The sequence below is a fragment of the Camellia sinensis genome, chromosome 7, assembly GCF_055761805.1.
Source record: "Camellia sinensis isolate YWXY chromosome 7, ASM5576180v1, whole genome shotgun sequence".
In the NCBI taxonomy this organism is placed as follows: Eukaryota; Viridiplantae; Streptophyta; class Magnoliopsida; order Ericales; family Theaceae; genus Camellia; species Camellia sinensis.
The window spans coordinates 31,559,695-31,586,075 of record NC_138967.1 but is presented as its reverse complement, the minus strand read 5'-3'; the positions used below and the strand labels follow the sequence as shown (position 1 = coordinate 31,586,075).

At 29.7% G+C, this 26,381-nt stretch overlaps 2 protein-coding genes across 2 annotated transcripts; one reads left to right on the top strand and one right to left on the bottom strand.

Moving 5' to 3' along the window:
- Positions 1-3,398: 3,398 nt before the first annotated feature.
- Positions 3,399-5,205, bottom strand: LOC114260599 (Integrase-type DNA-binding superfamily protein). Its single transcript, XM_028200744.2, has one exon. It carries the CDS (start codon positions 4,136-4,138, stop codon positions 3,725-3,727), a length of 414 nt encoding a protein of 137 aa, XP_028056545.2. The 5' UTR covers positions 4,139-5,205; the 3' UTR covers positions 3,399-3,724.
- Positions 5,206-16,788: 11,583 nt separating this feature from the next.
- LOC114260604 (uncharacterized) lies at positions 16,789-18,884 on the top strand. The gene is made up of 3 exons (XM_082880577.1): positions 16,789-17,698; positions 17,839-17,990; positions 18,150-18,884. The coding sequence occupies exons 1-3, from the start codon at positions 16,789-16,791 to the stop codon at positions 18,882-18,884; spliced, it is 1,797 nt and encodes a 598-aa protein (XP_082736703.1).
- The last annotated feature ends 7,497 nt before the right edge of the window (positions 18,885-26,381 follow it).

Sequence of the window (26,381 nt, the reverse complement as noted above, 5' to 3'; positions counted from 1 at the left end):
ATTTTTTTCATGCATAATATATATGAATGAATTTATAAAATAAATAATTTAGATTATTAAAATAGAACATGGGATGGGTCCCATAAGCCCAGACATGACTCTTCAGTGAAGCCCAACCCAAATATTAAAAAATAAAAAAACTATGATCACATATGGCCAAGTTGCTATCGATAAGAAAGTTAAATACGTGTAAATATTTTAATTATTTAATAAGTAATGAGATTTAAATTAAAATCTATGTGCAAGTATTTTAATTATTAAATGGACAACTAGGGTCAAACAAAAAATCCATCACCTATTCTCAATTTTAATTTTGATATTTGAGAGACAACTTTAATTTTTATATTTTTAACATTTCCTGATAAACGAAATAGCCACACTAGGGGAGCTTCACAACGTCCCTGGTTCGGTGGTGCCTTACTTCCTTTCGAGGATTTTTAAATGGTTAATTTTATTTTTATTTCCTTAATTATTATTATTATTTATTTAATTTGTATACTATTAATTCTAGGAAAATTTATTTATAAGTCCTATTAGGGAGACTTATGCTACATATGGTCCTATTAAAAAACTTATGTTCCCATAAGTCCTGTGGAAAGTTTGTTGACACATTTACCCTCAATATTAGTTGTTAATATCATAAATAATAGTAAAACCGCATATAGGAAATTGAATGTTACCATAAATCATATCTATATAAACGTAACGTAACGTGACACCTACATAAACGAAACGTGACACCTATACGTAACGTGACACCTACATAAACGTACCGTAACACCTATGATCTATGGTAACATGCAATTTTCTATATAGGAAATTGCATGTTACCATAGATCATATCTACATAAACGTAGCGTAACGTGACACCTACATAAACGTAACGTGACACCTATGGTCTATACTTACATTCAATTTCCTATATAGGAAATTGAATATTACCATAGATCATATTTACATAAACGTAACGTAACGTGACACCTACATAAACGTAACGTGACACCAATGATCTATGGCAACATTCAATTTGAATGTTGTCATAGATCATATTTATATGAAACATAACGTGATACCAACATAAACCAGCAACATTTTCACATTGAATTTAAAAAAATAAAAACTCATTAAGTTTGCGAAACGTAACGTTACGTTACGTTTATATAGGTGTCACGTTACGTTACGTTTATGTAGGTGTCACGTTACGTTACGTTTATGTAAGTATCACGTCACGTTACGTTTATTTAGGATCTTATGGAATACATTCTTATCTAAATAGGACTTGAGACTCTATAAGAAATTATACAGGACTTAACCTATCATAAGTGTCTGAAAAATGACTTATAAATAAATCTCCCTTAATTCTATCTATTTAATTGAGAGAGCTTTATATTTCCATTCATATAGTTGAATTGGAGACATCTATTTGAATCAATAATGAAGGAAGTTTAATTTTATTAGCAAAAAAGTAATTTTACAATTTGAATAACCTAATTCATATAATAAAACACACATCATTTGACTCACATTATACAAGATAACTTACATCCTACAACCTAACATCCATCTTATTATCCACTCTCTCAAGTCTCCTTTATCCTCTTATTCCTTTATTCACCCTGCTTCCAACCACCATCAAGCTCATCATCCTTCCCTGATGACCCCCACTCCTTCTCTTGCCATTTTAGCAAACAAAACCCTAGTCATGACCACCACTACCACCACCCTACTCCTTCGAAACCCTAGTCGCAAAACCCTCTTCCTTTCCTAGATCCCGTCATATGCCCTCCTCCTCTAACATTAAAAAAAAATTAAAAAAGTTGCTTAGAAATTAAATTCATATTGTAGATTTAAATTTTATGTCATTTAAATTACACTGAAAGTAAATATATTCCACACATTTTAAAATTATGACACTATTTTGAATACTTTGTTCCAATATGTGTAGCCCTCAATCAGTTCCTCAAGCGGAATAAAATCTGAAAACGAAGTCAACCTATGCAACAATCATGGACCACATGAACACTTGTCTATTGTCACTTCCCCACATGACAAAACTTAAAAGGAACCCAATTGCTTAGATGAAAAGGACCAGGACATGCACCATCCCAAAAAAGCAAAGACATCAAACCTCCAAGGCATCTCTATATGGTTGGAAACTTTTGACAAATCAACCCTTAATTGATGTCTATCCTCCAGTATGCATACATGCTTTAACAAACACTAGTAGACAGCAAAATGATTAGTGTTGAAGTCTAGGTATTTTTTAATTCATAAGTTTAGAATTACAAAATCAGACATAGAAAATAAATATACTGAAAAAATTGTACAAGATATTTGTTGGTGGGCTCACTCATAAATATCCTATATCCATCTAATGTTTGTGTTCGATCTTGTGGAATACATTCATATCTAAATAGGACTTAAGACTCTATAAGAAATTACACACGACTTAACCTATCATAAGTGTCTGAAAAATGACTTATAAATAAGTCTTCCTTAATTCTATCTATTTAATTGAGAGAGCTTTATATTTCCATTCATATAGTTGAATTGGAGACATCTATTTGAATCAATAATGAAGGAAGTTTAATTTTATTGGCAAAAAAGTAATTTTACAATTTTGAATAACCTAATTCATATAATAAAACACACATCATTTTCATTTGACTCACATTATACAAGATAACTTACATCCTACAACCTAGCATCCATCTTATTATCCACTCTCTCAAGTCTCCTTTATCCTCTTATTCCTTTATTCACCCTGCTTCCAACCACCATCAAGCTCATCATCCTTCCCTGATGACCCCCACTCCTTCCCTTGCCATTTTAGCAAACAAAGCCCTAGTCGTGGCCACCACTGCCACCACCCTACTCCTTCGAAACCCTAGTCGCAAAACCCTCTTCCTTTCCTAGATCCCGTCATATGCCCTCCTCCTCTCCCGTCTTCTTCTTCTTTAAATGTACTTAAAAAAATTAAAAAAGTTGCTTAGAAATTAAATTCATATTGCAGATTTAAATTTTATGTCATTTAAATTACACTGAAAGTAAATCTATTCCACACATTTTAAAATTACAACACTATTTTGAATACTTTGTTCCAAAATGTGTAGCCCTCAATCCGCTCCTCAAGCGGAATAAAATCTGAAAACGAAGTCAACCTATGCAACAATCATGGACCACATGTCTATTGTTACTTCCCCACATGACAAAACTTAAAAGGAACCCCATTGCTTAGATGAAAAGGACCAGGACATGCACCATCCCAAAAAAGCAAAGACATCAAACCTCTAAGGCATCTCTATATTGTTGGAAACTTTTGACAAATCAACCCTTAATTGATGTCTATCCTCCAATATGCATACATGCTTTAACAAACACTAATAGACAACCAATGATAGTGTTGAAGTCTAGGTATTTTTTGATTCATAAGTTTAAAATTACAAAATCAGACATAGAAAATAAATATATTGAAAAAATTGTACAAGATATTTGTTGGTGAGCTCACTCATAAATATCCTATATCCATCTAATGTTTGTGTCCGATTTTATATTCCAATATTTATTAACTATAAATAGAACAATATCAACATTGTACTCCAATCTTATCCTCATACATTATATCCACTTAGCAAATTTGAAAATAACATAAGAGAGAGAAAGAAAGGATTGATAAGAAAACTTATGTCGGTAGGAACTCTTAAGGCCTAAATGACCACAAACCTCACTGTCTCTTGTTCTTTTTCTCTCCACTTTCAAGAAGCTCCTCCAACAATTTGTCATCATAGTACTCAAATTCAAACACTTGCTTTCCATGCTCACCCGTACATGTTGCTGAAGACGAAGATGATGATGATGATGATGAAGAAGATGAAGACATAGCGGAGGATCCACCTCTTGGTAAGTTGTATTCCTCAGGAAAATTAAGAATGGATAAATGACCCCTCATGGCATAGGCGGCTCGGTCATAGGCCCTAGCCGCCTCCTCTGCCGTGTTAAACGTTCCTAGCCAGACACGTGCTCCGTGTCTGGCTGAGTCACGTATTTCAGCAGCAAACTTTCCCCATGGTCGCCTCCGAACACCTCTATACTTGACATCTCCTCCTTTCTCATCCTTACTCTTGAAGTCCTCTTCCATGGTTTTTAAATTCTTTTCACATATGACAAAGTATGCTAAGTATGTGTCATTTTATATGGGTGAAAAAATGGAGTCCTAGGTTTTGCAAAAAGGACGGGTCATAAGTTGCCACGTGGAAGATCCTGTTGGGGGAATTATGCCACGTGTTGAAGAACCTTCGATGGAGACCGAAGTTGGTATCCAATGCACCTGGATGATCAATGCGATGGCTTTGGAACTCTTTGACTTTCTTTTGCATGTCCTGTGTTTGTCTTTAAAGAAAATTAATGGGAACGTTGTTTGGGAAGTTGGTTTTGGTGGGTTAGGGACTAAAATAGTCACAAAAAATAAAATATCAAATCTAACTCATAATTATTATACTTTTCTTTCACAAAAAAAGTCAAAAAAGTCAAAAAGTCCTTCTTAAACCAGGCTTTTTAGTCTCATATTAAAATAACCAAAAAATTAAAAAGCGAAAAAATTAACCCACTTCCCAAACGGAGCCTCAGTGTCACAACTCACACGTGCACAATATTAAAGCATCGTTAGTTTGCGGCCTTGTGCTTCCGTTCTTCTCGTCTTCCATATCATCATAGCATATACTCTCTCTATTCTAATTTGATTGCCTATTTTTTATATTCGTGTTCTTTAAATAAATAATATATTTTTTAAAATAAAAAATTTACATTTTTTTTTACAAATTAAAATATATCAATTAGATGTTGATAATGTCTTCAAAATCGTTAAAAAAAAAAAAGAATAAATTAAAATATATAAATAATTTTTTGAGATATCTAAAATATTAAAATAGACAAACAAATTGAGACAGAGTATTGCGTTGATCATTTCAAAGGTTTAGAGCTAAATTAGAGATGCCTAATCGGAAAAGTTAAGGTAATTTTTCACTTGTTACAATTTATTTTTGCCAAATCTGGAGTTAAATTAGGCAAGGTTGTTAGTTGGCTATTCATTTTTTATTTTTATTTTTATTTTATAATTGAGTGTCTGGGTTAATTTGAATGTACTCGTCTAATTTCAAAATCTTAAAGTTAACAATTGGATAAATCTTTAATGGTCCTTTGAAAGGACTCAAACTGAAGACTTCATATCTAACATTCAAATCTTCACCATTTGATTAACTCCTCGTGATTCATTTGACTATGCTATTTGAAAATAAATGTATAGTGTAGATTCAAATTTGATATGACATGGTCACACCTAAATTAAATTTGATTTGCATATATCGTTTCTTAGATAATTTTGAAGGTACTATTTTGGGTTGCATAATATTGTTGATTATTTAAGAATATAACATATTTATAGGACTGAACCAAAATATTTACATACATAAAATTAAATTATAATAAATTATTAAGAATGAACATGTGAATACAATGGATCCACAAGTATCCTCAAAAATGAAGTCCATTAAAATACACATTCTTAATAAATATTTTATAATTAATTATGTATCTATAAACACTTTCAATTATCTCTATGATAAACATCACCAAGTAATAAATTTATATATTTTGTATCACCTATTGCGTAAGATTGTCAGTTGTGAATTAATGTGGTCCTAGCTAGGGGCTAGATCTATGTAATGTGCTTTTAGAATTTTGTAGGACCCCTTAAATTTGGAAATTTTGGATTATACTCTTCTCAGACGCCAGCACCATAATTTGCTATCGTAATTGCTATCAGAGTGGGTTGGATTGAAAGCATCTCCTTTTGTTTTTTTACTAGCAATGGACTGAAACATCTCATTAGCCTAATCAGACCCTTTTGTTTTAACCCATGGGATGTAACGCACTTGGTAAAGGTTTGAGGTTAAAATTTTAGGTTTCAAATTTAAATTTTTTTAGGTTAATCTTTTGAGTGTAGAATAGTTTGTTAGGAGATTAGTTTCAAATTATTGCTACCGCAACACTTGATGTGGGTTCAATACTCTCCCGTTACGCTAGTCCTGAATTAAGCAAAATTTATTTTGAGAGGTCGGGACAAGTTCTCAAGTTATAGTCTCTTATTTATAACGAACAGCAAGGCACCTTGATAATCTCTACAAGGGGCGTTGTCTTAGACCTGCGGGAGAGGAAGAGAATTTTCCTGTAACAAAAAAAAAAACTTTTGTTATTATTTGAGATAATTTTTTTTTTAAAATTATATTAAATTGAATGTGGAATTATATACAAAAAGTCCAATATCTTATTATTATTATAGAGAGCGTAAGTAAGTTTTGAATCCAAAATCTTAAATTTTATTAAGAATATACTAATCATTTGAACAACATACTTATTATAATATTAAATTCATTATTATTTATTTTTATTATTAGTCATTTAAAATACACACATCGTGTGTATTAAAAATTAACAGTATGTTTAGCTTCAATTTTTTGAATTTAATTTTTTGTAAATTAATTTTTTTGTTTTTCATATTCTTTTATTTTTAATGAATATTTTAAAATTTTAAGTAATTTTTTTTACTTTTTTTAGATGCACTTTACTTGAATGTATCTAAATAGTAAAATATTTTAATAAATACACAAAAATATAAAAAATGTACTGAATTTTTATATTTTTGGTATTTAGGAAAAAAAATTAAAGATTTTTTTCATAAATATTATTTTTTTTAAATGTATTTATGTTAGGTGTGTCTAAAAATTAAAAAAAAAATTCTTAAAATATTAAAAAAAATCAATAAAAATAAAATAAAATTTTCTGAAAATTAAATTCTGAAAACTATTTTTCTATATAGCATTAGTACAACAACATCACGTGAGTATGAACGCCTAGACTGTGGCTAGATTTGGCATTTGTCTTTTTACTAATTTTTTGCATTCTACTTTTTTAGAATAAAGTTGTTTCTAAGAATGTTAGAAAAAATATATATATAATATAATATAATAAAAATAGAAATTAAAAAAAAAATCGAAGAGAAATGTGAATTTTGTTAACAATTGTCAAGCAAAGATGAAACTTGTTTAAAAAGTTTTTTTTTTTCTTTCATAATTGTCATCTAAAAAAGTAATAGCTAAATAGTCTAACTTTCTATAACTTAGGTCGCGTTTGAAAACAAATTATTCTAGTAATTTTTTGATTTTTTACAAAATAATGTACAGAAAAGTAGAGAGAATAATGTAACAACTTATGGTAACGTTATAACTAAAATATATAATTGACAAACGAGACATTAAATAGTTAAAAAATTGTTAAAAATGATATAACCATATAGCGACTATTTAAAGGGAGATTTGTAAAGAGAAAATAAAATTAAATAAAATATTGAAAAAAAAGTCACTTATTTTTTCTTTTGTTTTTTTTTCTCCACAATTTTCTTCTCCGATCCAAAGGCAATACTAATCTTACCCAATTGAAGGAGAACCTTAGTAAACAATTGAATAATTAGGGTGCATTTAGGATGTGCGTTAATTTTTTGATTTTTTGGCTATTTTAGTTTAGGGCTAAAAAAGTCTCGTTTAAGATAAATTTTTTGACTTTTTTGACTTTTGTGAGAGAAAAAATAAAATAATTATGGTTTGGATGTGATATTTTGTCTTATTGGACTAAAAAAAATTTTTTTTTTTGTGACTAAAATAGTCAAAAAATCAAGAAGCTTGGCATGTTAAACGAAGGCTTAATGGGTTAAGTTTCTCAAGTTCAAGGGGCATGTCAGCTTACCATGGATCATTTTTCAATAATTTAAATCGTTCATTTTGTAAAGTCCTTCATACTAATATTCATAATAAAAATTAAGTTTTTTTTTTTTGGTAGGTAATAAAAAAATTAGGTTTATTTGGTAATCGTAACCTTTTATATTTTATAGCATTTGTATCCGAAAAAAATAAAAATATATATTTTTAAAAATAGACCATCTAATTTTTTGGAGATAAATACAATAAAATAAAAAGTTGTGATTATTATAATGGCTTAGGGACATCAAAACAGGACATGTAATATGCCTCTTAAATCCCACAAGTTCCCTCAAATTTGAACTTCAGAGAATGCCAACCCCTTAGGCCGTTTGGCAAACTTGACTTTTAAGTTAAATCAAAAAAATCAAACATCTTACTAATTCATGATTTTCAATAAAATTATAAAATAAAAAATAAAATCTCAAATCTAGTCATGTTTGGTTGGTTTTCAGAAAAAAAAAATGCAGAATTTTTTTTAAAAAATGATAATTAATTTGGTAAAGAAATAAAAAAAAATAAAAAAAATACTTATCATTTTTACATAACTTTATCTTTTCAAGGGCCAAAAAAAATTTTGTAAAAATTTAAAAATATTATTTTGATATTTATTTTTATCAAATTAATTTTTATTTTTTTAAAAAAAAATTAAAATATTTTTCTCAAAATCAAACCAAATAAGGCTATCTCATAAAAAATATAAAACGTCAAAAATTACAAGAAAGTCAATTCATAGATTAGGCTTTTTTAAAACACTAACTAATGAGTTGATACATTGCGTTAGTTAGGCGCAGGATGATGTGAATTGGGACTCTACACTGAACCGATTGATCCATTAAAATTGGTAATAATAGAAAAATGATTCATACCTCTAAAAAAGAAGTTTTAAAAGAGTTTTAATTTGTCATTTTCTCCCTCTTTTTTTATCTTCTACTACACTTTCTTTTTTCTTTATTTTTTTTTTTTTTCCATGACAACTCATTAGAGTTGTACGGATGGTGCTCTAATTAGAGCTATCCAGCAGCTCTAGGTAATAATAATAGGGAGTCGATATTTCACTCTACGCTATTTTAAGAGTGAATACTAATAAATTTTAAAATATAATTTTGTAAATTATTTAATCTTTTTTATATAAATTTTAAAATCCTATTAAAATTATACAAAAAGGTAATCATTTATATGTTTGGGTTTAATTTTTTAGGGATAAAAATTGATTTCTCTAAATGTAAAATTACATATTTGACCAATTCACATTATAAAGAATTTGGATTTTTCCTCCTAGAACAAATCTCACATTACTAACAAAAATGTGACACTCCAATAACGTAACATTCTAACGTAATACTCCAATATAACATATTAAAAAACTCTATTCCCAAACGACGTAACACTTCAGAAAAACTCATTATTATACTTTTTTCAAACGTAATACTCCAATATAACGCACAAAAAAAAACTCATTTGTATACTTTCCCCCGAACATAACACTCCAATCAATGTAATCCCAAACGTAACACATCAATATAACACACAAAAATACTAAAAAAAAATTTAATGTAATTTTTTCAAATGTAACACTTAGAATTTGAAATTATACATTTGCTCAAAACTTACTAAGGAATTTTTGTACTCTTTTTGAAATGATTTGAAGAATTCCATATCCTTTTGGAATGGTTTGAAGAATCTCATATCCTTTTTTGAAATATTATATTAGAGTGTTACGTTTGAGAAAAGTACAACAATGAGTTTTTTTTTTTTTCATTACATTGGAGTATTATATTAAGAATTTTTTGAAATGTTATATTGGAGTGTTATGTTTGGAAGAAGTACACAATTTTTTTTTTTTTTAAGTATTACATTGGAGTTTACGTTTGAGTGCTATATTGGAATGTTAAGGTTTGAAATTATATTTCTGCCCAAAGTTTACTAAGAGATTTTTGTACTCCTTTTAAAATGTTTGAAAATTTTCACATTCTTTTGGAATGTTTAAGGAATCTCATGTTTCAAGTCATTTTTGTATTCCTTTTAAAATATTTTCTAAATAAAAAAGATTCCAAAATAAAAATTTATCACAAATTTGATTATCATAGATTGTGTACATGACCTTTCTAGCACAAAAGAAGAAAAAGAAAAGGAAACATAATGGAAATAAAGGTATAACCGTAAATCTAATTTTTAAATAATATATTAAATCTACCTTCCAAAATAAATAGGACTAATTGGTTTATAAAAAAATCTTTGGGACTAAATGGATCATCATTTCTCAAAATGGGATTTATAAGTAATTTTTTCTTATTTTAAATATATATATATATATATATATACACTCTTATTATATATAAAAATGAGTATACTTGGAATAAAATTAAATGAAAATAGTGACTCCCTGATAATAACCTTATTAATAATAATATAATAAGAGTAAATTATTAATACACCCCTAAAATTTATTTAAAATATGAATTAGTCTTTATAGTTTAAAAATTACAAATAATTTTTTTAAATTTTTTATTTAAGAGAATTAACAAAAAAAATTAAAAATTTTAATTATTTTTCAATATAATAAAATTATCTAAATTATTATTTAACTTGATAATTTTTTAATAAAAGTGGACTATTTGTTATGTAATTAGAAACTTAAAGAGCGAGAAGGAATTTTTAAAATTATAAAAAAATAATTTATATTTTAAATAAATTAAAATATATATATATATATTTATAATTTACCTTAATAATAAAAATAATTAGGACTAAGCAAAGAATATGTGAAATCCGTAATCCGATCCAGTTCAGTCCAATCCGATAGGTTTGGATTGGTTTTTTGAATCCGCGGTTCGGTTCCGGATTGAAGAATTAAAAATCCGTAGTCCACGGATTGGTTCCGGATTGAACCCCATGGTTCCGGATTGGAACCGATCCGGACCGTATACAAATAGTCTATATTTTTATTATATATCTTCCCCCATAGTATCTTCTCTTATTCTATATAAAATCTAAACTCAAACCTAAAACCGTATAATTTCTTATTTTATTACTTTTGTTTGTTAGTTTTTAGTTTTAATTTGTAGTGGTCTAAATACTTAGGGTGAAACCAGTTTTCTTATGTTTGTTTAAATTCTAGAACAGTATGTCACTATTATAGAAAAACATATTGCTATTGTGGAACTGATACAGCGCTATGTTTATATTTTTATGAAATTAAAGTATTATATATATATATATATATATATATATTTGTTATTTAATTATGTGAATTTGTGTTCCTAAACCGATCTAATCCGTATTTAAATGGATTGGTTTGGATTGGTTCCATGATTTAAACCGATTAAATTGGTTCTAATTTTTCAAAAATCATAAATAACAAATTAATTCTAATTTTACCCCAATCCAATTCAATCCGGACCATTCTCACCCCTAATAATAATCTGTTTGGGAAGAAAAAGCCCAGGCTTTTTTGGCTAAAATAGCCACAAAAAACAAAATAGGCTAGCCACAAAAAATAAAATATCAAATCCAACCCATAATCATTACAATCCTCTCTCACAAAAAAAGTCAAAAAAGCCAAAAAGCCAAAAAGCCCTTCCCAAACCAGGCTAAAATAGCACAGGCTAAAATAGCCAAAAAACCAAAAAGTCAAAAAGCCAACCCACTTCCCAAACGGAGGCTGACAAAACTTTACTCATTCAAAAAGAAAATAAAAAAAGCCCATCATGTTGTCAAAGTCAAGCAAATAGAGACAACCAACAGTAAATCGCACGACTAATACCCATAACGTGAATTAAGCCTCGTTTGGGATGTTACCTTTTTAGTTAATTAGTCAAAAAATTATTAAATTAATTAATTAGTCAATTAGTTATATCAAAAAATCAACAATTACAGTTTCTCTCTACTTTTTACACAACTTTTCGTAATTAGTCAAAAAGTTATCCCAAACATATAAAAAAATTTTACCTACCTTTTTAGCCAATTAACTAAAAAGTTACTAAATTAGCATGTTCCCAAACGAGACCTTAACTCAAAAGTAAGTTTAGATGTCTTTAAAATTTTATTAAAATTTTTATTAAATATTTTATATAAATGAGAGATTTATATTATGTGAATTTTATGTAAATTCTATATTTATGTAAAATATTTAATAAAAATTCTGATAAAATTTTTAAAATCTTCAACATTTTTGTTAACTCCAAACTAGAAATATACAACCCCACTATTACTTGGTTTGAGTCTGGCGGCTTTAAATCTTATCATCATTATTTCATTCTTTTTTCCTGTTTGGTACGGTACATTCTTTTTTATTATTTTGTGTCAATAAATAACAAATAAATTATGTTATGTACTATTTGATCTTCTCTTCTTTTTTCTTTTTTTTATCTACTCAAATGTCTTATTTTAGTATGAATTTCATAAAACATAAATATATATATGTGTCACGTGTTAAATGATAAGTGTGAATTTTCTCATAATATTAAAATTACTAAACGTAATACTTTAAAAAAATTATTTAATGTGTTTTTTTCAACATAACACTCTAATATAACACACTAAAAAATTTCTTATCATATTTTTCTCAAACGTAATAATATAACATTTAACATAGACTCCTAAGTATACTTTTCTTAACCATAACACTCCAATTAATATAACACTAAAAAATTTCTTAGTGTATTTTTTTTTCAAACGTAACACTCTAATATAACACAGTAAAAAATTTCCTATTATACTTTTCTCAAACATAATAACTTAACCTTCTAAAACAAGTCAATAAATACAGTAAAAAATGCCTTATTATGCATCTGGAGTCAAATGTTGGGTTCTAAAACAAAAAAAATAATAGAATGGTGGATTGGATTTGTATACTGACCAGGTCAGAAAAACAAATAGGCTAAACCCAAATAAAAGATGGATTATCAATGTTGCCTTTTTGTTGTACCTCAAATTTGAAAAGTCCAATTATACAATTGGGTTTGGGATATAACAATGAAGTGGGCTCTTCTTGGAAAACCTTCTCTCTCTCTTTTTTTTTTTTTTTCTTTTTTTTTTTTTTTGCTGGTTTACAAAAATGAAAAGGTTTTGTCAATAATTTTTTCATTTTTTTATTTGGTTATCCACAAAAATGAATAGTTTCTCTCTCTCTCTCTCTCTCTCTCTCTCTTTTTTTTTTTTTTTTGATCAGAAGAGTAATTTCCATTAAAGTAGCCAAACGGCACTTACAAGGATATGAATCCATCCAACATAATCTTACACCATCAAAGGAAAAATGAAAATCAAAGAAAAAACAAGAGTAAACCTATGAAGAATACCCAGCTGCACAACAATGCTTGTGCTCGTACTGAGCATGTCGCATGTCGATGATAGATCATATATTACAACCACAATGTGGGTAAGCAACACTAGGCACAAATGGATTCTAGAAACAAAATCACACCAAAATAAAACATAACACAAAAAGAATACCATAACTCAACCGCAAACCGGATCGGTAGTAGATCTGTCCCAGATCTACACCAAACGAGTTGGAGGAGAAGAACCTAGAAGGCCAGATGGTGGAGGCCGTAGATCCAGTGAGAGGTGGAAGATTTGGTGACGATGTGGTGGTGGCGGTGCTAGTGTGAAGCTAAGAGGAGGAGGACGACGAATCTGGTGAAGGCTTCGACTGGGGTAAGCAGAGGGGAAGAGGAAATGAAGAAAAACACACAAAAATCCACCATAAGGGGAAAAATACCTCACAAGGAGGGAGAAGATGGAAAGCAAAGCTTCCAAAGCTTATTGACCAGAGATGGCAGAGGGAACGGAAGAAAGAAAGGGGTAGAGATGAGGAGAGAGGCGGCCAGAGGCCTGAGCCCCCCTCTCTCTCCCCCCTCCCAAACGGCGCTCAAAAAACGAAAGTCTTAGAAGCAAGTAAAAGGTTTAGAGAGAGCAATTTCTCTCTTGACTGCGTAGTTTACAAACTATGAATTCACTACAAAATTCATTTTTAGTGATTTGATATGTATGTACTTTATAATAAAAAATTTGTGCACGTAGAATTCCTGATTATTCAAATTGGGTTGTCAATTTCTTTTTTAGCTTTTTTTTGTTGATTTTTTTTTTTCATATTTAGTAAACTTTTTGTTAAATAAAGTTTTAAAACTTTTCAATTTTAAATCCTACTACACTAATGAGCAAAAGACAAAAATATATAAATTGTTTTTTATTTTTTTTGTCTTTAATATCTTTTTACAAATTTTTTTCAAAGACTAAAAATTTACTATTTAGATATTTCCAAACTACGTAGACCTAAAAAATAAAATTTTTACAAAAATTTAGAGCAAAATTTAATAACGAGACAAAAAAATCATGATACTCCTAGATATTATCAAATAGACAATGTCACAAGTAACACTATACCAAGCTGAACGAATCCCGCCATCCAATAATTTTTTTATTTATTTCTTTTTTTTATTCAATTTTTTCATTTATTTCAATAATAAGATTTAGGTCTTGTTCGACATTAACCTTTAGGCTAAAAAATATTAAAAGAAGTCAAAAACTAAAAATATATATATTTAAAATCATAAATCAAACACATTAATTATTCACGTTTTTCATACCCAAAATATATATATATATATATTAAAAAAAATTCATAAACAACATCTCACAAAAAAAAAAAAAAAAAATCTAAGGGATGGTTTGAGATGATCTAAATAAGTGTACCTTTTGACTTTTTATGAAATATGGATTAAGGCCTCGTTTGGGAACCTTCATTTTTAGCCAAAAAATCAAAAAATTACTACATTTGCCAAAAAGCTAACAACTCATACCAAAAAGTCAAAAATTCTTTTTTTCTCTACTTTTTGCACATCTTTTCGTAAAAAGTCAAAAAATTATCCCAAACATACTAATTTTTTTTAGCTCATATTTTAGCTAAATAGTCAAAAAGTTACTAAATTAGCATGTTTCTAAACGAGACCTAAATATGAGTTAAGTTTAAAGTAATTTGATGAAAAAATAATTTAAATAAAATGATATAATTTAAATAATATAGTGATGTTGTAGATTCTGACCCAGTCATGTTCAGCTAGATTCGATGTTGGGTTATTGAAGTAAAATGGTGATTGGATTTGTATACTGACCAGGTCAGCCAACCCAAACAAAAGTTGAATTATCAGATGAGGCCCACTACTTTTTAAAAACCAAATATTGCCTTTTGTTTTAGGGATTTTTGGTGAAACCTCCCTTTTGCGCCTTTTTATTAGGATAGAGGATAATTTAATTAATTTTCTTTCAAAAAGCCCCTGAGTAGGAAATGCCTACCTTAATAAGGACATTTTATAATTTTTATTTTTTTTTATCACAATATTGCCCTTATGTATATAGTATCATACGTATCAAAAATTTGAAATATGAGCTCGCAGCCGATGAAGACGATAAAGGCGATCTCCAAATCGATCATACCTCACAAAATCGAGAAGACGATCTCTAAATCTGAAGATCTCGCAGCTGATCTCACTTGGTGGCCGATGATCAACACTCTCAATTAAACGAGAGTTTCATTGAGATTTGTGATTGTTGATCGAGTTGTAGAAGTTTTTCTTCTCAATTAAGTTTGTTGATTTGTTAATTAATTTTCTTTGTTTTTGTTTTTTTTTTTTGATTTATTTTTGTTGTGTTTGATCTGATTTCGTTTGACAGAATCAGAGTAAAATTTTACTCTGGTTCTATTGCTGTGCCTTTTGTTTCAAAGAATCAGAGTAAAATTTTACTCTGGTTCGATTGCTCTGTTTACAATGAGAATAAAATTTTACTTTTATACAGAGTAAAATTTTACTTTCAAATTCAGGCCGCAACATTTTACTCTTAGATCCAGAGTAAAATTTTACTTTTATGCAGAGTAAAATTTTACTTTTATGCAGAATAAAATTTTACTTTTAGATTCCTTTTGTAACATTTTACTCCTATATCAGAGTAAAATTTTACTCTGGTTCGATTGCTCTGTTTACAATGAGAGTAAAATTTTATTTTTATACAGAGTAAAATTTTACTTTAAAATTCAGGCCGCAACATTTTACTCTTAGATTCAGAGTAAAATTTTACTTTTATGCAGAATAAAATTTTACTTTTAGATTCCTTTTGTAACATTTTTCTCCTATATCAGAGTAAAATTTTACTTTTATACAGAATAAATTTTACTTTCAAATTCAGTCCGCAACATTTTATTCTTAGATTCAGAGTAAAATTTTACTCTTATGCAGAGTAAAATTTTACTTTTATGCAGAATAAAATTTTACTTTTACATTCCTTTTGTAACATTTTACTCCTATATCAGAGTAAAATTTTACTTTTATGCAGAATAAAATTTTACTTTTAGATTCCTTTTGTAACATTTTACTCCTATATCAGAGTAAAATTTTACTTTTATGCAGAGCAAAATTTTACTTTTATGCAGAATAAAATTTTACTTTTAGATTCCTTTTGTAAAATTTTACTTTTGTGCAGAGTAAAATTTTACTTTTAGATTCCTTTTGTAACATTTTACTCCTATATCAGAGTAAAATTTTACTTTTATGCAGAGTAAAATTTTACTTTTAGATTCATGTTTCAAGTTGTGTTGGTGACTCACTGTATAAGTTGTTAATCTTTGGCAAACTAAATAGTAAAAATTAACTCTAAAATATAATACAATGTTACACTAAACCACAGTAAAAAATTTTCAATTCAAACTAAACACAAATTGTAGTGACAGTAAAATTTTACTTTGATAGTGATAGTAAAATTTTACTTTGATAGTGACAGTAAAATTTTACTATTAATTGATTGCAGATTTGTAAAATGGTTCCACCTCTTATGTTGTTATGCAAGTATGGTGATCGTACCATTGTGTTCAAGGTTGTGTCAAACTACACGTTGAAGGATTTAACTGATTTCTTAAGTTGTGAAGAAGTTTGACAATAGTGGTTACATACTGTTATCGTATTGTTTGCTTGGACATTCGTAATGCATGATTGATGATGATTCTAATTTTCAGAATATGTTGTCGCTTGTTTATCCCCTTGGTGTTGACCAGGTTGATGTGACTATTACTGAAATGGGCATTTCAAATGAAAAACATGGAGTTAGAGAATCAAGGGACGCTACTGGATCCAACATTACTAATGATGAAATGGATTTACTCCCTATGTTTTGTCAACATGAAGAAAGGACTTTGTTGTCTTGTGGATGGGTGAATGGAATTACTCATGTAGGTCAAAGATTTATTGGAGGTGCAAAGGATTTCCGGACTGCATTATGTAAATATGCCATTGAGATAGGATTTGAGTTTGTGTATGCGAAGAATGAGAAGTGTCGGGTCACTGCTGTGTGTTTAATGCGGGAGTCGAAAGCTTGTTTATGGCGAGTACATGCATCTCTAGAAAGTGCTAATAATTTTTTCTACATTAGGACTCTACATGATGAGCATACTTGTGGAGCTGCAGTTCGCACTTCTAAAAACTCAAGGATGAGTTCAAATTTGGTTGCAAGTTTGATCGTTAATGAAGTTTGTGGGAATCCCCAAACTCATCCAATTGATGTTGTGCGTCAATTTACAGATCAATACGGGCCCACTATTACGTACAATCACGCTTGGTTAGGAGTTGAGAAAGCTAGGACTACTACTTTTGGAGATTTCTCTATGTCTTATGATGAGATTCGATGGTATATGGATATTGTGATGAACACAAATCCTGGTAGCTATTTGCGTCTTGACTATAACCATCATAGTGGACGGTTCAAGAGGTTTTTTGTTGCATTTAATGCTTCCATTCAAGGGTTTAGGCATTGTCGTCCTCTATTGTTTATTGATGAAACTTTTCTGAAGGGGAAATATAAGGGCACCTTGTTAAAAGCTACAGTGAAGGATGGGGATCAAGGTAGATATTACTATAGTTTATTCCAAAGTAACAAGTTACTTGTTCTCAGATTAACATATTACTGTTATTCAGAGTAAAAATCTACTATATTTGTCCTTTTCATTTAATATACTTACTAATTGTAAAATGTTATTTTTCAGGTTTTTTCCCTCTTGCAATGGCAATTGTCGATACAGAGACTACAGACAGTTGGGACTGGTTTTTTATGCATTCGTCGAATATATTATTGGATGAAAGACCAATTACCTTCATATCTGATTGGAACGCTGGACTTTTGGAGGCTTTACCCAAGGTTTTACCTACTGCTTACCATTATTTTTGTCTCCAACACTTGAAGGCCAATTTGAAAGATAGGTTCTCTGGTCCAAGTTTCAGCAATACTTTCAGGAGTAGAATAGTTTTTTTTTTTTCTTTGTGTGCTTACGCTCCGACAGTGGAATGATTTAATTAGTGCTTGAAAGAATTACAAGATGAGGGAAAAGGGATCGTTTGTGGGTTTCTATCCAATTTGCCCTATGACAAGTGGACTAATGCACATTTTAAAGGACAAAAATACAGTGAAATGCACTCGAATGTGGCAGAGTCTTTCAATTCATGGATCTGTCAAGCTCGCCATTTGCCCACTACAAAGATGATTGATTCAATTAGGTTGAAGATCATGGATTTGATGTCAAGAAGGAGAGAACAAGCTAAGAAATGGAATACTTTTCTTTGTCCGAAGATGGATTCAACATTAGTAAATGCTCTTAAAAGTGAAAGAACTTGGTTGGTTAGTCGTTCAAGTGATCATGTTTTTGAGGTTCAATCCCGGCCATCGGTTAGCGTTGACCTCTTGAATAGAACTTGCTCATGTTACCAATGGCAATTGAATGGATTTCTTTGTGCTCACGCGGCGACTGCTATCCAAAAGAGCGGAGGTGATTTGTATGCACATGTGGAACCATTTTATTACACTAGCAAGTTCAAAGATTGCTATGCTGAGGCCATTTATCCAATACCCACTGTTGAGAAACCTCATGTAGCTATGGATGATCTTGTTGTCCTTCCTCCAATTTGTAGAAAGCCACCTGGTAGGCCAAGGAAGAATATGATCCCATCTAGGGGTGAGAAGATAAGACGAGTACAGTGTGGTAGATGCAAGAAGTACGATCATAATAGAAAGACTTGTAAGGAGGCATTGTTGTGAAAGACATTATTGATTTTGTAATAAAAGTATGAAAATAATGCAGTTCTTCTGCAATAAGTAGTCCATAGCAATAATAGTATAGTCTTTTAGACTAGATTTGTAAGGAGACATTGCAATAAAAGACATTTTTATTATGTTCTTGAATGGTTGTCTGTTCTAGTTTCAGATTTGTTTTGTCGTTGAATGGTTGTCTATGGGTGTGATGAGCCTGTGGTTTCACAGTAAAATTTTACTATGTTTAGAGTAAAATGTTACTTTTACATTAAAATTTTACCTTATTTCAGAGTAAAATTTTACTTTTATGGAAGGTAAAATTTTACTTTAGTGCAGAGTAACATTTTGCTTTTAGATTTAGAGTCCAAATTTTACCCGCCCTTCAAAGTAAACTTTTATTTTCATATAGAGTAAAATTTTACTTTTGTACAAAAGTAAAATTTTACTTTTAGATTTAGAGTCCAAATTTTACTCGCCCATCAGAGTAAAATTTTACTTTCATACAGAGTAAAATTTTACTTTTGTACAGAGTAAAATTTTACTTTCATATAGAGTAAAATTTTACTTATTCCGGCTGTAACATTTTGCTCTTAAATTCAGAGTGTAACATTTTATTCTTATTTCAGAGTAAAATTTTACTTTTATACAGAGTAAAATTTTATTTTTAGATTTTTCTGGTAACATTTTACTCTTATTTCAGAGTAAAATTTTACTTTTAGATTCAGAGTGCAACAATTTACTCATCTTTCAGAATATAAAGTAAAATAGTAAAATTTTACTTCATTTCAAAGTAAAATTTTACTTTATTTCAGAAAATATGTTAGTCCCCTTAGAAAAACATTTCCAACCTGCACCAAAATCCACAACACACAAACTCCCCTGATGATCATCAGGCAATCTTTGTGCAAAAAAAAATCTAACAACACAACTACATATATCATCAACATTCATTCCCAGTCAAAACAACATTCATAGCAACATTCATTCCACTTACATTCCCAATCAAAGCAAAATTCATAGCAACATTCAGTCAAAAAAAATTTAAGCCTCTACCTGTATCATTGTATTTTATCCATAGCAACATTCATTCCCAGTCAAAACAAATATCCTTTTATAATAATGTATTAATCACCAAACCACAGTAAAATTTACTAGAACAATAGACATAACATCTACTATCTAATACTCTTTTAGTGTTCTTTCATTTACAATTACTTTTTTACCGTTCTTTCATTTACAAAAACCAAAATTACAAAAATCATTCACAGTAGTTCCCCAGAACTTGTCCACATTGTCATCCTTGAGGTCTTAGCTCTTGCCCATTTTTTTTTTTTTTGAGGTTGAAGTGTTCCTCAGTCCATGCTTTTGGATAATCATTCAAAAATTGATGCATTATTGACGCTCGAAAATTGTTAATTTCATCATCTTCCATAGAATTTGCAATAGGCTCATCTCTTATGATTTGGCGCATGATATAACATACAATAATCTCACAATCAACACTGTTAAATAAAAATCAATATCTTGTTAGATTTAGTCAAATTTGAAAACTACCAATTCAAGCATGTAATAGTAGCGTGAAATACTTACGATGTTGGGTGTTGTTGTGGACTATCTTTCACCGAAACCAAGTTTGAAAACTTTCTTCTACCTCTCTTCGTTTTGTTGGCTAACTTGCTATCCACATATGTTATCTAACATCATTGCATAATTGTTGGGTCACGATTAAATTCAAGAATAAAACACAGCAAAAAATTACTGTTAATATGATGCAAAGCACTTACAACCTTTTTTGCATCCTTAAGGTAATGATCTTTTCTGTTGTCTCTTGGCCTTAAAGAATTGTAATGTCTCCACTCATCAAGTTCAATGTCAAATACAAGAAGTGTCCAGTGGTAAGGTTTTTCTTCCTTTTTGTTCCCATTGGAATTCATGCAAAAATGAAGGTATCTATATCCACTCAAATCTTGTTCAAGGACTTTATCAATTAAATGATTTCTCAGCTCCCCATAACCCCATTTCACTAAAGACTACATTTAATCATATAAGAGTGTCATGTCTCAAGTTGTGTTAGTGACACACTGTATGAGTTGTCAATCTTTGATAAACCAAATAGTAAAAATTAACTCTAAAATACAGTACAATGTTACACTAAACCATAGTAAAAATTTATCAATTCAAACTAAATACAAATTGATGGCTTACCCAACAAAGGCTTGAGAAAAAGAATGATTTATTCTTTTCTGGCTTCTTGACTTGTTGCTCAATCTCAAGCATTTCTATGAAGCTGTCAATGACCTACAAAAACAAAAATCAATTAAATATATGTTAATAAAATGAACTATTTTTAATTATTGAAGTAAACACTAGTCATTGAAACTTGTATGGCCACTTACATTATTTGCAGTATCACCATCTCTCAGAATTGCATCCACATCATGCAATGTAACATATACTCCATTTCCTGTGTTAGACCATATGATTGCACTAGTCATAAAGTAAAAAAAATGTTGATTAACACGTTGCAGTTTGATAACAATAAAAATCTGTTGTTTGACAAAATTAAAATGGTCTTACTCTGTGATTTCCAAATTGTAAATCTTGTTCAGTAGACACTTATCATTCTTATCAAGCAATTTGCATATTGCAGCCTTATCTGGAAACAAAACCCTTTCAACTGGCTTTGCTTGGCTTAGAGACAAGTTGTCAACACAAATCACTTCTTTTGACATCACTTTAATTGCTTGTTTTGTGGTCTTTTTTTTCTTTGCCTCTCTTGGCTCACATTCAAAATCAGACATCTATTTTTTCTTACTCGCCTTGATTTTGATTTTCCTGACCATGGATGTTTGCAATGGCTCTACGACTATAGGTGTTTCTTTCAATGTACTTTGAATCCTAATGTTTTGCTCTTGTTCTACTCCTTTAACATGTGCCATTTCTTTAGAAGCAAAACCTTGGGTAGTTGCATGAACTGCATTTTCTTCAATCTGTTCAACCAACTGTTTATTTTCAGATTCGAGCACTTCAATCTCCTCTCTTAGTTTCTCCATTTCTTTCTCTGTGTTGCTTATCTTTTCCATTATTTCTTTTGTTTTTGCCTCTTGATCCTTTTTTATTTTTTGCATTGTTTCCCTCATTTTCTTCAGTTCTTCAACCAACATCATATTCTCACTTTTCAGCCTCTTGTTTTCCTTCTGAAGATCAATGAAGTCCTTCAAAGGTTGATCATCTCCTAAAGCTTCAGCTACATGATCTTCATCTTCTTCAGTCTCCAAATTTTCCTCCATGTCCAATGCATCTTCTTCAGCCTCTAAATTTTCCTCCATGTCTAATGCATCTTCTTCAGTCTCCAAATTTTTCTCTATGTCCAATGCATCTTCTTCATCATCATTGCAAATGAGTTCCATTTCTTCTCTGGAAATGGGCTTCAGTTCATTATGATTTACCTGCATTTGAAAAATAGACAAAAGAAAAGAAGCCAGCAATTAAGCAAACTCTAACCACTAGAGTAAAATTTTACTCTGTTTCAAAGTAAAAGTTTACTCTGATTGTAAGTAAACTTTTACTCTAATTTTAAGTAAAATTTACTCTGTTCAAGAGTAAGTAAAAGTTTACTCTGACGGTAAGTAAAAGTTTACTCTGATTTAAAGTAAACTTTTACTCTGTTCAAGTGTAAGTAAAATTTTACTCTGACTGTAAGTAAAATTTTACTCTGATTTAAAGTAAACTTTCACTCTGATTTAAAGTAAACTTTTACTCTATTCAAGAGTAAATAAAATTTTACTCTGACTGCAAGTAAAAGTTTACTCTAATTTAAAGTAAAAGTTTACTCTGATTTAAAGTAAACTTTTACTCTGTTCAAGAGTAAGTAAAATTTTACTCTGACTGTAAGTAAACTTTTACTCTGATTTAAAGTAAACTTTTACTCTTTTCAAGAGTAAGTAAAATTTTACTATGTTTCAAAGTAAAAGTTTACTCTGATTGTAAGTAAACTTTTACTCTGTTCAAGAGTAAGATTTTATTATGTAAGTATAATTTTAAACAAAATGAACCAGTAAGGCTGAGTTTGGAAAGATGATACCTCTTCGGGCTTTAGTGTTTGCAATGACCTCTTCATTAGCTTTTTCCTCAATGTTGATAAGTCCCATCGAAGGAGCCTTGGACACAAATTTTTTCCTTAAGGTTGAATGAGCATAGTATGCTCGCATAACCAGTACTATAAAATAAAAAATTGAAATTAGTTAATTCTCTAAAGATACATTGCATAATATTTAAAGTAATTCAATTTACTTACCAAAAGAAGAAGTACACATCCAGTGACCTTTTCAGGACTTCCTAATGAAGAATGGATTGAAGTAATCAACGTGGATGCAACTGCAGTCGACCATGCATACGAATTCATCATTTCCAAATCTTCTACAAGGGCGACAAAGGCCCATCCAACTGTTAGACCAGCTGTCGGTAATAGCAAAGTCGCCACAACAAATAGACACATTATTCGTGCAATATCCTCAACATCAACTCTCGTTGTGCCTTCTAACACATCTCCTAATGCCTCTCGTAAACTCTTTACAGATATTCTTGACATATTACGAAACCTTCTCTACACAAAAGGTGATTCTTGTTTCTTCCCATATGACACATCTATTTTTTTCGTTCCCGATTTTATCCCAAAAATCAAAGTAACATCACTGTCCCGTATGTCACATGTTTTCCCCCCAAGCTTAAATCCCTTTGCATGAAAGTCATAAGAGTTGATCACATCCATGACATTATCATCAACTTTCTTAAACTTCTTTAACACCACATCATTTTTCTTCCAAAAATATTTAAACAACATCCTAAAAGGTGTTCTCTCAAGGGCAGTAATGTGTCTTTTAGTGAACCTCGTGTCTCGCATTAGGTTTATCAATGAAACAATATTTGGCCTATATTGTTTCATATAGTTCTCACTTCTCCCGTACTCCATGTACAATATTCAACTTCGAAGAACTTTCTTTACTACTTTTGCTCTTTTTTTTAGGGACTTTCTTCTTTTGTATAACCGTTGGTAGAGCTTCAAAATCATCATCATCATCATCATCACCACATTTGCTTCTTCTAACAACCATTTTCAAACACTAAAAAGTTTCCCTGTATCAACAGTGTAACATTTTACTGTAAACAATAATGTGACAAAACAAATAAGCACTAAACAAAATGCACAAGCATTGTAATGAGACAGTAAAATTTTACTCTAATTGGAAGTAAAATTTTACTCTGAAAAATTCATGAAGCAAGTGAATTTGAAAGCATTGAAATTGCAGGATCAAAACACTACAGAAATCAAAGCGTAATGAGCAAAGGCTAGAGTTAAAGTAAAATTTTACTTTGTAATAAGTAAAAGTTTACTCTCATTATAAACAAGTGAATTTGAAAGTAAAATTTTACTTTTATTGAAAGTAAAATTATATTCTGATTGGAAGTAAAATTTTACTCTGATTGGAAGTAAAATTTTACTCTGAAAATTCATGAAGCAAGTGAATTTGAAAGCATTGAAATTGCAGGACCAAAACTCTACAGAAATCAAAGCATAATGAGCAAAGGCTAGAGTTAAAGTAAAATTTTACTCTGTAATAAGTAAAATTTTACTCTTATTATAAACAAGTGAATTTGAAAGTATTGAAATGCCAAGACCAAAACACTACAGAAATCAAAGCGTAATAAGCAAAGACTAGAATTAAAGTAAAATTTTACTCTGTAATAAGTAAAATTTTACTCTCTTTATAAGCAAGTGAATTTGAAAGCATTGAAATGACAGAACCAAAACACTACATAAATCAAAGAATAATGAGCAAAGGCTAGATTTAAAGTAAAATTTTACTCTGTAATAAGTAAAATTTTACTCTGGTTGGAAGTAATATTTTACTTTGAAAAATTCATGCAGCAAGTGAATTTCAAAGCATTGAAATTGTAGGACCAAAACACTACAGAAATCAAAGCGTAATGAGCAAAGGCTAGAGTTAAAGTAAAATTTTACTTTGTAATTCCGAAATACCTAAATTAGTTTTCAAAATTTTTAAACCTTAACATTCTCACATGATTTAGTAATTTAAAGTATTTTAAGATAGTGATAAAATTTTTAGAACAGATGATCCTTAGTCCAACCAAAAATCCCAAATTCTACTCACTCAACGTAATCTTATACACCACTCCCAAAATGAAAACAAACCCACACAGACTTCATAATATCGAAAAACTAGCAGAAAGAGGAAAAAATCACCTATAAAATGTGAGTCCAAGAGAGAGAGTAAAGCGTAATGCCGAGTTTGATTCGAGCGTAAGTGACGAACCAAGCGACGAACCTGTAACCTTGCTAGGGTTTCAATCGACGAAACTGTAATGAAGTAGCTCCAGAGAGCGAGTGTAATGAGACTCAGAGAAGGGTTTCAATCGTTGCTAAGGTTTTCGAATGATAATATTCAGAGGAGATGAGGGTTTCCAATCGATGAAACAAAGGGAAGAGAGAGAAACGGTGCAATTGTTTCATATTTCCCCCTTTATATATAGATGGGCATTTCAGTCAATTCATACTATTTTTTTAATTGAGGGGCTTTTGGGGCCATTATTTTCATCCGTGGGCTTCAGACAAAATAAGCCCCAGGGAAAAGGCTTTTCACCAAAAATCCCTTTGTTTTACCTCAGATGTCATTTGAATAGTGGGCTCTGCTACTGACCAAGCCCATCTTTAGTATTAATGCTTTTTGAATCCATGTTTTTGGCATAATTATATTAGATATTTTTTAACTTTTAATTCACACAACACTTGATTACTTTTTCATCAGATATTGGTTAATCCTATTAATAAAAAATGATGTTATTTCTTTATATTGAAATGTATATTTTACGTTATGTATTTTTATGTTTTTATATAATCTGTATTAGTTTTGGTCTCTTTAACCTTTCTACAAGGGAGGTCATTATAATAATGTCAAAACAGTGAATTTATTATATTTTCTCTAGATCTCAAAAAAGGCCAATATAATTTACTCTTTGTTCTTTTATTTGTTTGGATTGAATTGTCAGAGAAAAAAAAGAGGATAAAAAATTAAATAAAGTGAAAGAAAATAAATTCGTTCATTTTTTATTTTTTTTAAGAAAATGAAAAGGTTTTGTCAATTATTTTTTTTTGGGAGGGGTAAATTACACTGGCCTCCTCTAAATTTTGAAAAAAAAAAAAATACAATAAGATTTACAAGTTTGGCATAATTATATTGAGCACCTTTAAATTTTTAATTAATATAATACTTAAGTCATCTTTTTATCAGTAAGTTTTCGGTGGTGCTACATGCACCAATTAGTATACTAATTAGTGTACCAACATATGTTATAACATTATTACTGACCTTACTTATTATTCAAGTTACAAATATCCAAAACCTCTAAAAATATTCTACATCATCTGTTAGTACATTAATTGGTATACCAATTGATATATATAGCATTATTCATAAGTTTTTA

What these genes read in the sequence shown, in the direction of transcription:
- LOC114260599 (XM_028200744.2), bottom strand. Translation starts at nt 4,138, where the DNA reads ATGGAAGAGGACTTCAAGAGTAAGGATGAGAAAGGAGGAGATGTCAAG.
- LOC114260604 (XM_082880577.1), top strand. Translation starts at nt 16,789, where the DNA reads ATGATTGATGATGATTCTAATTTTCAGAATATGTTGTCGCTTGTTTAT. An exon ending in AGTGAAGGATGGGGATCAAG is followed by an intron (nt 17,699 to 17,838) that starts GTAGATATTACT and finishes GTTATTTTTCAG; the next exon opens with GTTTTTTCCCTCTTGCAATG. An exon ending in TTTTGGAGGCTTTACCCAAG is followed by an intron (nt 17,991 to 18,149) that starts GTTTTACCTACT and finishes TGATTTAATTAG; the next exon opens with TGCTTGAAAGAATTACAAGA.